The sequence below is a fragment of the Strix aluco genome, chromosome 25 (assembly GCF_031877795.1).
Source record: "Strix aluco isolate bStrAlu1 chromosome 25, bStrAlu1.hap1, whole genome shotgun sequence".
Lineage (NCBI taxonomy): Eukaryota > Metazoa > Chordata > Aves > Strigiformes > Strigidae > Strix > Strix aluco.
This window is the reverse complement of record NC_133955.1, coordinates 1,789,571-1,801,946: the sequence shown is the minus strand read 5'-3', so window position 1 is coordinate 1,801,946 and position 12,376 is coordinate 1,789,571. Positions and strand designations below refer to the sequence as shown.

The 12,376-nt window shown below is 56.1% G+C and overlaps 1 protein-coding gene across 7 annotated transcripts in view; it reads right to left on the bottom strand.

Annotated features, from left to right (window-relative positions):
• Window positions 1-1,258: 1,258 nt before the first annotated feature.
• LOC141934683 (receptor-type tyrosine-protein phosphatase V-like) overlaps window positions 1,259-12,376 on the bottom strand; it is a 35,745-nt gene continuing 24,627 nt past the window's right edge. For 4 of the 7 annotated variants that reach the window (XM_074850327.1, XM_074850325.1, XM_074850328.1 and 1 more), the window contains 13 exons: window positions 11,899-12,033; window positions 11,199-11,321; window positions 10,529-10,689; window positions 10,051-10,186; window positions 9,386-9,465; window positions 8,563-8,650; window positions 7,988-8,078; window positions 7,278-7,354; window positions 6,791-6,925; window positions 6,161-6,283; window positions 5,245-5,402; window positions 4,456-4,591; window positions 1,259-1,912 (listed from right to left, as the gene is read on the bottom strand). In XM_074850327.1, the coding sequence (XP_074706428.1) occupies window positions 1,853-1,912; window positions 4,456-4,591; window positions 5,245-5,402; window positions 6,161-6,283; window positions 6,791-6,925; window positions 7,278-7,354; window positions 7,988-8,078; window positions 8,563-8,650; window positions 9,386-9,465; window positions 10,051-10,186; window positions 10,529-10,689; window positions 11,199-11,321; window positions 11,899-12,033 (1,503 nt within the window). In that variant the 3' untranslated portion in view covers window positions 1,259-1,852. Of the gene's footprint in view, window positions 1,913-4,455; window positions 4,592-5,244; window positions 5,403-6,160; window positions 6,284-6,790; window positions 6,926-7,277; window positions 7,355-7,987; window positions 8,079-8,562; window positions 8,651-9,385; window positions 9,466-10,050; window positions 10,187-10,528; window positions 10,690-11,198; window positions 11,322-11,898; window positions 12,034-12,376 lie in introns of those variants that run through there. The other 3 variants (XR_012626398.1, XR_012626399.1, XR_012626400.1) reach the window with 2 other exon arrangements.

Below are 12,376 nucleotides of genomic sequence, written 5' to 3'. Positions count from 1 at the left end.
GTGCTGCAGCTTGGAGCTGGGAGTAGAGCAGGGAACGCAGGGAAGGAGAGGATGGCAGAGGGGACTGAGCAGCAGAGAAGCCCTGCCTGAAGTACACATTGTGTGCATGGAGAGACTTCTCCTGCCTAGCTGCGCACCCTCTGTGTCTACATGTGGGCAGTGGGTGTGGAGGACAACAGGCAGGTTCCCACCCCTGCCTGAACACATGGCTGGCAGCTGCACTGCACTGGTGGGTGTTGGGGATGGGAGTTGGGTGGGCACAGCAACTGCCAGAGAGAAAACTGTTATCTGGAGGGGTCGGGGGGGGAGGGGGGAAGGTGCTGGGCATCAAACCCAGGTGCAGCTGAGGCATCATACCACTGCTGGGATGACTAATGGGTGCCCTGGGTGTCCCACTCCAGGGTGCAGACAGCAGGATCCTTGTTTTGGAAGAGGAAGGAGCTGTTTGTGGACACAGGGGCAACAGGATAAGTGGTCAACTCAGTCCCCCACCTGGGGCTGTCTACTCCTTGCAGTAGGTTTTGTGACCTCCTCATCGTAGCTGTTGTCTCCTCGCCCCACTCCAAGGCAGCTCCCACAGGGCATGGTATTGTGGGTAGGAGCATGGGCCCAGACTGGGACAGGAGTGCTGCTTTGAGACTGTACCGTAACCCCATGCTGCCTGAAGGGGTGAAGGAGGGTCAATGGGTTTTTTCTACTCCAGGAATATGCTGGTGAAATCATCTGAGATTTTTAACTCTTCCTTCTGACCTGCTCTGGGACCTCAATGAGCCAAGTCGCTACTTGCCTTTTCAGCTTGTGCATGGCCATCCCTGCTTACAGAGCAGCAGGGTGGTTGCATGGACAAACCAGCTCCTGGAGTAGCAGCCAGTGCTCTGCAGCGAGCCACAGGGCTGCCAGCTGCTTGCCAGCATGTCAGCTGGATCAGGTGGCTTTGCCCTGGTCCTTGGATCTTGGGAGCCAGCAGGTTCACAATTTCAAGCCCACGCTTCATCAGAAAATGTGTCTCTGCCTTGTAAAGCTGCAGGTGGGTTGGAGGCTCACTGCAGAAGTGTTGCCTCAGTAACAGGAGCAGATGAGAGTGAGAAGAAGCTGCTGTGTGCCATGGGCTGCAGTACCTGGAGTGCCCAAGGGTACCACATCTGCTGCCCATGGCTAGGGACACAGCTACCCTTTTGAGAATGGCCACTGTGCTGCAGCAGAGGAAGGTCTCGGCATCGCTGAGACCCCACAAAAGCTAACCCACCTTTACAAGCACTCTCTTTCCTAGGGCTGTTTATTGTTTGTACCTAAGACTGATCCACCAGCTGAGACAAACCAGCTCCCACCACGCTCTGCCCACAGCGGTGTCTGAGACCTTAACATGCCCAGTGCCCATGGACGCATGGAGACTGTGGTGCCCAGTGCTCGTGACCAACCTCACCAGCCTGCAGGCACCAGGGCTGTCCAGGAGCAAGTCCAGGGCTGCCCCCTCTGTGCTGAGCGGCAACGGCACCACAGAGCCCCCACAGCTGGCACTGCGTACCGCAGTAGGGCTAACAAACCTTCCAGGCACCAGGAATCCCAGGAGATGGCCAAAGAAGGGGAGTATCCCGCCCAGCCACTCGCCATGTCTGCACCGAGGGTCTGCAGCAGTGCGTGGCAGGACAGCACTGCCCATCTGTTCAGGAGACCCCATGTCCCTGCTAACACCTTGTGGGACATGTTGGTGACAGTGCTGGGGTAGGTCCCCTCTTGCTGCAGGGCTCGCTCTGTGCCAGGAGCCCCATGGTGCTCTCACCCCAGCTCCTGGCTCCGGACAGGACCCCACAGAGGTGGAGGGCAGGACGGTGCCAGTAAGTGTCGAGCGGCGTTAGGGCTGTTTCTGAGTGATGATGTCCCGGATGCAGGTGTACAGGAACATGTACTGGTCCTGCAAGAGAGAAAGGGGAGTCTGGAGTCAGGTTTCTGATAGAGAACTCCTGGTTGTAGGACTACCCTGAAATTTGCCTTAGAGGTCCTAATTAACTAACAGTGTCTGATTTGCTGTCCCAGGTAGCCCATGTGTGTCCTGTCAAGACATAGCACTGGAAAAGGAACTATGGAGCTTGTGGATACTTTGAGTGGCCTGATACACAGCTTCTCGGATGTTGCTGGGAAGGCCTTGGATGCTGGCTTTCAGATTCTCATAAACAGGTTGTCACCAGAGTTGCCCAGAAAGGAGGAATCAGGCCTCGAGCTGTAGTTACACTATGTTTGTTTCCTCCTGCTTCATTATTCCTGTGATGAGGATGAGAGGAACATCCCCATCTGAGACTGGGAGGAACAACGTCATCTGACTTCCTCGAAGTGCCCCAGTGGCTTTTGGATGTGCCATGGTGTTTGCATCTAAAACAAGACCAAAGAGCAACTTCAGTGGTGCTGCAGGGCAGTGAGCAGGGAGAGCTCTGCCCAGCTGGAGCGCACAGGGTCTGGCAGTGACCTAAGGCCAGGAGGGAAGACCTCTGGAGCAAGAGTTTCCCTTGGTGGTAGTCTCAGTGTACCTGAGTCAAGTGCTGACAGTGGATCAAGGTAGATCTCTGCAAGCTTTCAGAGGCAGGCAAAAAGATCTGGGTGGTTTTAGTCCAGTTGCATTATTTCTCTATTTTTAAGATCACCAAAACAATTCATCAGTACCAAATGTGGGTTGTGGTCTCAAGTCCAATGTGGATTTGATACGAGGTTCTGCTTACATGCCAGGCTGCTCCAAAATGATGCTAGGCTATAAAACACCAGGACTGACCACTGCCACGGCAGGGCTCCAGGAAAGGCAAGATGTGGGAAAGGTAAATGAGGTTGTACTCAATGCACAAAGCTGGAGGGCAGGGCCAGCCTGCAAATGATGTGGGTCAAAATCACATGGTAGCCAGGGAGGGAGGATTAGGGACTTGACAGAGGGGCCTCCGAACAGCTCACTAATGCGCTGGCTAAGCTGCACGTCACGAGGAGCCTTCTCCCCAGCCAGTGGTGGGTTCAGCCCCACTGAAGGGCCGGGAAAGCCACAGATCACACAATGGCTGCAGTTCTAGGTCACCAGAGTGTGTTTTCAACAAGCCTAATCTGACTGTGAAATCTGGAGTGACAGCCCAGGATTGACTTCAGACCAGGCATGCTCAACACCTGGCCAAATGCAAGAGCACATCCCCAGAGACGTGCTGCACTGGAGCTGGGGGTGCTTAAACACCCGGTGGTTTTCCATGGACAATCCCTCAAAGGTTCATCTTCTCCCTTGTTTGGCTACTAACCCTCCCAGAAAATCAGCTGTTGCCCCCAGCAGGACAGTAACATGCCCCTGACAGAGATCAAGGGGTCCTGGCAAGGCCCTGCAGTGATGGAGGAGGCTGGTAGCCACATGGCAGTGACTGGGGCTGGAGGGCAGCCCTGCCTGTCCTTCACTGGTTGTGCTGGGATCAGAGCGACCACTGCTTGTGGCAAGGTGGGGAGGCAGCTGCCTCTGCTGCCCCCCTCAGCAGGGCAGCAGCTTTTGATGGGTGCTTGCTGTGCCTTTATGGGCACATTGTGTCTCTGCTCGGCAAGACTGCTGCTGAAACACAAAGGAGCTCTGAAACAGGGGCAGCGGACGCCTTGCCGTCCTCCGGCTCCCACCATGAGCATGGTTCACATTAATTAAGAATGCAATTAGCTGCTTGCAGGCGGCTCTACAGCTGGGAAGCCCCAGAGAGATCTGCCCCAGTTCTGCTGTCCCGTGGGGAGGGTTTCCAGGGATGCTGCATCAGCTCATTCAGTGGTCGAAGCAAATGAAAGCACTGTCCAGAGGGCATCTTTGCCACCAGTGCCCATCAGGAGTGTCACGTCGAAGGCCTGTGAGGCTGGGCTGGGCTGGCACAGCACGGCAGGGCATGGCTGCGGCACCATCAGACAGTGCCACAGCCCACACAGCTGCAGGGCAGCTGCAAATGTGACAGGGTGTCCCACTGACCCCCACGCAGGCAGCCCCGGCTGTGGCAGCAGGCAGGGGCTGAGAGCAGGCTCTGGGTGTGGGGGATACAGCAGGGAAAGGCACTTGGTAAGGGGAAACCCAGCAGATTTGGGTACTCAGGCTGACAGCCATGTCCAGAGGCCAAGGGTGAGCAGGCAGATTTGTCATGTAGGATGAAAACAGTGCTTCATGCTTTAGAAGGCAGAATGGGAAGTGCCTTGCATTTATCATGAGCTCACATGCAATTTAACCCATTTTAACTCCAGAACTAAGGAGACTGAAAGCTGTTCCCTGGAAAAAGACTGTGCCCTTAGCCCTTGGTAGCTGGAAGAGCTGCAGGATGGGGAGGAAGCATGGAATAAATCCCTGCATAGGCTGGACAGGCTCCCAGGTGGCAGGTAGCACCCAGTGAGTGGGTAGCATGCTACCAGCTCCGGGCAGCTCAGCATGAATGTTCTCTTCTGCCTGGACCACCATCCTTTCTCCTTCCCACCTACCAGAGTTGGGGTCATGAGACAGCAGCTTCTTGTCAGCTGAAGGGTCACCCCGTAGACATCCACAATTCTCTCAGCTTTCATCTGGTGCAACAGGCAATCCAGGGAGATCACTGTCCCCATCTGGCTCATGCCACCACTGCAAGGGACAAGGGAGGGTCATTGATGCCAGGCCAGGCTGAGCTGAACCTCTTTGGAAGTGGGCACCAGCCCAAGAAGACAGAAGCCCCATCAGAAAACATGCAGCAACTGAGTCCTAGGGGGATAGAGGACTGTGAGCACTGGTCTGGGTGGCAGGGAGCTCTGTGCTGACCAAGGGGATGGGACCCCAAAGTGCCCACTGGAGGAGCCTGGAGATCCAGCCTACCCTGCCCTGCCGAGCTGTGCATCCCTCATGCAAGCCAGCTCTGCCGATGTTCTGGCTCCTGTGGGACTGTGTACTTTCCCTGGCTGCAAGCAGATGAGGATGTCAGGGCTGCTCCCAGGATCCTAGCACTAAACCCAGGGATGGTCTGGGCACCTCAGCCCAGGAGCGCCTGCTCCATCCACACTTGCCCCTGGCCCAGCCCTGTTTGCCCTCCCTTCTCCCATGTGCTTGGCAGAGCACTGCTTCATCTGATCTCCCAAGCTCAGAGCTTCCTTGGCCCCCAGGGACCTAGTCAACATGCCCCAAAACCTCGAGGACCTTGGTGGAGGACACAGGATTGCTGGTGGCCATGCCAAGGCACTGTGCAGCCTGGTGGGTATCAGCTCTGGGAGGCTACCCATGGATGGAGCAGTCATGTGAGGTACCTGCAGTGCAGCAGGAGAGGACCGGCTCTCTTCCGATGGGGCATGCACCGTCTGACAGCAGTGAGGAGCTCCACCAGGCTCTGGACATCTGGCTGCTTCTTGCTGCTCCAGAGCGTGTATAGGAACCGTTGTACCTGCCTCTCCTTTGCTTTCTTCTCCTGGTAAGACACGAAGAGTTGACATGGCTTATGGGGAGGGATGGGTGAGTTTGGATGCAGAGGGGTCCCAGCTCTCCAGTCCTGAGCTGACTGCTAGCTTCTGTGAAGCTGTTCAGGCAATCTCTGCTGGGGCATTGTCCATCACCAGTGCAGTGGGTATGGTGTCACTGGCAACCTGCTCTCCTTCCCCGCAGCACCCCGCCCTGCCCCTTGAGAGAGAGACTGAGAACTGTGTGCGCCTTTTCAAAGATCAGAAAGACATAACAGCAAGGGGTGGGGGAAGCCTCCAAGGCCTCTCTTGTATGTCCACTCAGCAGATGCTATGGATCACAGAATCACAGAATAATTCAGGTTGGAAAAGACCCTTGGGATCATCGAGTCCAACCATCAGCCCGACTCTACAAAGTTCTCCCCTACCCCACATCCCCCCACAGCTCATCCAAACGGCCCTTAAACACACCCAGGGATGGGGACTCCACCCCCTCCCTGGGCAGCCTATTCCACTCTCTGACCACTCTTTCTGGGAAAAATGTTTTCCTAATGTCCAGTCTGAACCTCCCCTGTTGCAGTTTAAAGCCGTTCCCTTAAAGACTGTTGCAACTTAGATTCTCTCCTGTATTTGTGGACTGCTGGCACTCTGCTCTTACAGCTCAGACAAGTTTCCACGGACCTTTCAGCCCTTGTCCCTACAGACCTGTTTGCTAGCAGCGAAGAACATCTCAGGCAATGGGAGGCAGGCCTGCCCCATCAACACATACGTGTTTTATTTTGAGCTGGATACACTTCCATCCGTAGACAAGCTTCTCTGCGCCACACTGGATGGTCAGCATCTTTGTGCAGAGAGAGTCTCCTTCCAGGGGCCAGCATGCCTCACTTGCGACCTGTGCGCAACAAGAAGTTTGGCTTCATGTTGATGGTTGTCATCTCTCGGATCAGTCACCATCTTAGGGGTCTGTGATGGGGTTGGACCGAGAGCACCCCCAACATGTCAGTTCATCCCCTAGCTAAACCCTGAGGGAGTTTTGGAAACAAGAGCAGATTGCAGCCAGCTTCCCTGTTAACACAGACAGAGCTTCTTGGCAGTGGGAACCTGCTTGCCCAACACTCTCCACCTTGGCTGGTCAGAGGCAGGACCTGCTGTCCTTCGGTGCCATGGAGATGCAGCTTGAAGAGTACCAGCTGAGTCCAGGGCCATGGACAGAACCTGTCTCCCATGACAAGCTGTGGGAGCACTTTGACACAGGAAAGGTTCAGCTTTAGCTAAGCTGGATCTGCACCCAGGCTTCAGGAGGCAGTGAAAAGTGTTCAAGTTTCAGACCTATGTTAGTTTCCCACTCCATTAAACAGATCCCTGCTCTGCCATGGCACAGGCAGGCGCGGCACCTTACCTCCCCTTTCTCCTGCCATGGGAGAAGTGTTAGGATGGTGTGAACGTCCTGTTCCCACACCAGGGTCCAAAAGTCCTCCATGGTCAACTTGTCAGGCCCCTGGACAGCCAGATACTCTCTGCTGGAGCTGCAGCCCTGAGTGGGGAATGAGGATGTCACTCTCCAGCTGGAGAGGTTGGCACAGGTAGCCCATCAGCCCAGGTGGCTGTGGGAGAAGCCAGGAAAAGAAGAGAAGGAAGCTGAGCAGGACAGGAGGAAATGAAAGAAAAGAAAGCGCCAAGGGAGGGAAGCAAGGACAGCCTAAACTGGGTAGGTGAGCACAGACACATTCTCAGTCCCCACAGTCCCCTCTTGTCCACACAGGATCACAGCGGCCATGATCGGTGGAGCAGTGCAGGAATCAGGCAGCAGGGAGCAGGGGCAAGGTGAGGAAGGGGGAGCGCCTCCTGTTGCCTGTGGGACCCAGGCACAGGGGTGGGCAACTCACCGGGACACGCCACACCTGCAGAAGACCCGAGAAAGGGCCCTGTTCCAGCAGGGAAAACTTCACTCTGGAGCGATCATCTGCAAAATATGTGGGAGGTGGAGGGATCCAGGGCAGCCTTGTGCTCACACAGGTCCTGCAGACCGACTGCCAGACTCTGCACAGCCACACAGATCCAACCCCCCATTCACCATTTTTCTGCAAAGTGTTCCCCTCTGCAGTGCTCTTCTCCGGCTCATGGACATTGGTCCCAAAAAGACAGGTCTCTATCCCAGCCTCCTGCTCCAAGCAGATACGTGTAGTGTACGTTGCTCAGTGTCTTAGCCAATGGAGATCTGCATATCCTGCAGATGCTCTGGGCCACTGTTCTAATGTTTGGCCACCTTCACGGGAACTAATTTTTCCTTGTACTGACTTGGCTTACCCTTCCAAATTATCCCTATTGCCTCTTGTCCTTCCGTGGTGCACCCCTGAGAAGACTACATTTTCTCTGTGCCCTCTCAGCAGGTAGCTGAAGACAGCAACAAGATCTCCCCAAACGCACCTATCTCAGTCCCATTCATCATGTGCTCCACCCCTGAAACACCTTGGTAGCCTTCTGGTGGACTCACTGCAGTGTGTCAAAATATTTTCTTGTACTGTGGAGGCCCTGGTGCAGCCTGGCTCCATGCAAGTGCAGGAAGGAAGAGGATGCAAGGTGTCACAGCACTTACATGGGAGGATACTGGAAGATGGCCGTGTCTGCTGGTTGCCTGAAGATGGTGTTGCAGAGCTGGCTTCTTCCTTGACAACCTCTAGAAGAGTCTGCCAGAGTGAAAGAGTGGTGGAAGCAGTGAGCAGGGAAGGGTCAGGAGGAGCAGGAGATCACCTGCCCTCAGCAGAGGGAAGATTATAGTTGCACGTGCAGAAGCCTTAGCAGGGGTGCTATGTGACCACCTCTGTGGGTGGGTGGGCGGGCTGCCAGGTCTGCTCCACGCTGTCAGGAGATGGCTGTAGGAGAATGGTGTTCAGCGAGGTCCCTACCTTGCATGGGGTCTGGGAGGGAGTGGGTGTGGACAGACCCTGATCAGTGAAGGATGCGTGAAGGAGTTATGTGCCTGGGGATGCAATGCCATGGAGAGGGGACACTGCCAGGACAGCCAGGCGTGTGAAAAGTGGGGCATGGGACCCACTCAGGAAGGACTTACTGGGTGTCCCCCAGCCTGGCCAGGTGCAATTGCTCCCCAGGTTCCCCCAGTGCATATGGCCATGGCAGTGCAGCCTGCACCCTTCCCAGGACATCTCTCACCTCATACTCCCTCAGGAAGCCCACACGGGACTTGGCCGCCTTCTGGGCGTAGTGCTGAGCAAAGCTTTTCAGTGGGATGGGGCAGGACCTGGGGAGAGAAACTGGGGGTAAGGGTGAGGTTGAGCAAACTCAGTAGCATCCAGGCTGTGTCTGCAGTAGGTGGACAGGGCTGTGAGCAGATGTTCACCCCCTGAATGGTGGGGTCCAGGCAGGTCTCAGGTGTATCACAGCCCAGGGCCCATTCCCAAGGTGCAGCAGAGACAAGGGCATCCTGTTCTGCATGAGGGAGGAGACAATTTGACCATAAAGATAGGTATGTGACTGCCAGATGTAGCCTCAGAGACAACAAGGTAGGTGGGCAAAGCCATGCCCAGCCTGATCGTGATCCCTCCTCTTGGCCTCTGTTAGAAGGGACATCCCAAGGCCACCCAGCTGCCATGAGCTCCTCCAATTCGAACCTATCTCTAGGGCATCCCTGTGGGTTGTGAAGTCAGGAGCTGATCAAAATGCCTTCCCCAGGACAGCTCTGCAGCATTTTGGCATTGGCGTAGCCCAAGAGACTGGCACTGGAGGAAGGAAGGATGTGATCCCACAAGTCCTCCCAGTGTGCCCAGTGACTCACACCTAGTTCTGGGCTGGGCTCCCCATGCTGTAAGGAACAACCAGCCATGGGCTCACCACCTTAAAAGACCAAGTGAGGCGGCTGGCTGGGCTTCCCCATCTTTCTGTCCTGAAGCCAAGGCTCAAGCTGGGGTCAGGATCCCAGCTTGCTACCTGAAGGGGCTGTGGATAGAGTGGCTGGCAACACACAGGAGGCCCTTACCTCTCTGTCTGTGATAAACTCAGGAGTGGTTCTTCCAAGATCTTCTCCAGGATACAGCTGTGCAGGAAAATATACTGGGACTGGAAGGCAAACGCAGACAGCAGTGTAGAGCACTGCACCACACAGACAGCATGAAAGGGTGGGTCTGGCACTGCCAGGTAGGCAGAGGGTGTCCTATATTCATGCCCTAAAACCCCTACATTCATGCCCAAAAGGCCCTGGCTACTTCAGCCTCAGAGGCCCTGAATCCCTCCACTGGGTTTGTCTGTCTGTCCTGAAGGGTAGTACTGACACCTTGTCCCAGCCCTGACTGCTGGAAATATTAGATGGGCTGTGGAGCATCACAGGCCAAAAACATGGTGTGGGTTAAGAATTGCCTGCAAAGGGCCTGATCCTGTTCCTAGATTTCCAACTCTCCTGGGAGGGCTCTGAGACTCTGTTGCTGCTATGGATCTAGCAGTGAATGAAGCTGCTGGAGGCCCCCACAGCTGAGCAATATCCACTCCAGCTGTGCTTCTGCTTTGAGCGGCACCATGATACAGTGCCAGGCTGGGGACCAGCCTGGGAGTGCCAGGGCTGGCCGGACAGCTCATCTGTCTGCCAGCCCTGCTAGCTTTTATGCCATGGAGCAAGGGGTCTGGGGGAAGAGGGAGCAGAGGTCCTACCAGAGTCTGAATCATCAGGTAACGGTTCATCCGCAAGGCATAAACAACCCCAAATGTGTCCACCACCTTCTCCTGCTTCATCTGCTGTAGCAGCCGGTCCAGGGCGATGAAGGTGCCTGTGCGGCCCACCCCAGCGCTGAGAGCACAGACAGCAAAGGTTAAACATTGCCTGACCCCACAGCTGATGGCCTCCCCTCCTGCTGCTAGACATGGCTCCCAGAGGCTGCACCTTGGGGCACCGGTCAGAGCACCCCGGGGCACTGGTCCCAGCACGGCATGGGGCTGAGGGTTCATTCAGACTGCCCTGGGTTGGTGCTGATGATCCTGTAATCCCCAGCACCCAAGCAGGAGGCTCTCTACAGACCATCTCTGTCTTCCAGGCACTGCTTTCCCTCCCAGCTTGGGCATGAGTAGGACCCTAGTCCCCCATGTCCTCTCCCATCGTCCCTTCCTGCCATCCCCCACAGCAGAGCCTCACCTGCAGTGCACAAGGGTCGGCCCCGCATCCTTGGTGCTCTGGATGTGCTCCCGGACCAGCTCTCTGAAGGTCATAATGGAAGTTGTGGACTCTGGAATCCCATGGTCAGGCCACGCTGTGTAGTGCAGGTGGGACACGTGCCGCTCTGCCTGGAGACCCTCCTGCCAGGGGGGGATGTTGGTGATCGGTATGCAGCCCACAGGGACAGGGACATGCTTGCATCCTGCAGCCCTGGGAGCAGCCAGGGACGTGGGGACACCCGGCTCAGCTGCAGGGAACAGCCAACAGCAAGTGTGCTGCACTGCCTGGTGGCTCCTGCTCCGCTGTCCTCCCCTACAGCCTCCTGCCATGGCGAGGCACGTGGAGGTGGCAGGGAGGAGACCTGCCTTTGACTGCCAGGGAACACGCCTTTGAAGCTGGAGGCTGTGTCCCAGTGCAGGGACGTGGAAAGGAGAGAGCAAGGGTGGACAGCAGGGGTGATACATGTTGGACACTTGTGTTACCAAGCTTGAAGTGACAGGCTTCTACTCAGGGGACTGGGTTTTCTTTGAACCATGCTAATGGCAGGGAAAGGAAATTATGCCACCACCATAGAGGAGAGATGCCACTGCATCCCATGCAAACTCCCAGCCCTTGACAGGCCCCTGAGTCTTCTTGGATCTTTACTCACATGCCACAGTTTGAACTCGCGCATGGTCCACTCCTCGGAGCTGCTCTGCATCAGCAGGTGGACCCGGACCTGCCCGTAGGAGACTGGGGCAGATTCTGATGGCCAGTAATGATCACAGAGGACCTAGAGCAGAGGCAGGATACGGTCCCAGTGAGGCCAGTGAGGGCCCAGGTCCCACTGGCTGACCTCCTGGCTTCCTGGAAGCATCTGGAGAGCAGCAGCTGTGCAGGGAACCAGGACAGGTCTTGGGGAGCAGGCAGGGGTGCTTCCTCTTGCCAGTGGGGGCTTTGCATGGCTCCCCCCCACCTCCCCTTCATTTGGATCTCAGCCTCCTCCAGCGAAAAGGACCTGTCTGGGTCTCATCATCCCTGGAGACTGGGGGAACAGGCCATGTGAGGTGTCTCATCCAGAGGCAAGTGGTAATTTCAGATGCTGCAGAAATATCTGAGGGTGATGGGCATGGTTCCAGCTAAGCCCCACTTCTGTCCCTTCCTATCCCAATCTAATGCTGAGCAGCACACATCAGCCTCTGTTACCCCCAGACTGCCTGTTGGGGAACCTGTGTGGCCCATGCTCACCCTCAAGCCACATCTGAGCTGGGGCTGCTGGAGGGCACAAACCCAGCCCTGGGCTCAGCTCACACGAACAGGTCTGGGCGTAGCTGGGGCTGGCACATGAAAGCCCAGCAGTGCTGACCTACCCGCCCATTCTCCATGCACACTGTCAGCATGATGATGTTGCAGACGTTTTGCTCCCACACCAGCCTCCAGAAGTCTTCTATCGTTTTCTTCAGGGGCCCCTGGGTGGCAATGAACTCCTGCTGGGATGTATAGCCCTGAGCAAGAGGCAGACAGGAGGAGTTGGCAAGTTGCTGAGGCAGGTGGATCCTGCCCTGGGACACAGTCAGTGCCTGGTCTGCTTTTGTGGTAGAGGGAGAAATGCCTGTTGCCCTTAGCCCATGCAGACACAGTTCCCAGGCAGCTGATCTCAGAAGCAGCTGATTTCTCAGGAAGCATGTACTGCCCAGCACGTGCTCTCTGCATATTTGGAATAAAGATGTGACCCCCACCATTTCCCTCCAAGTAGTTCCTCATTCAGCCTAACCAGAGGAAGGCAGATCTGGGTCTTTCATGTGCTCCCCAGTCATTGCTGAAGGTAGGGTGAGCATGCAAGGTCTC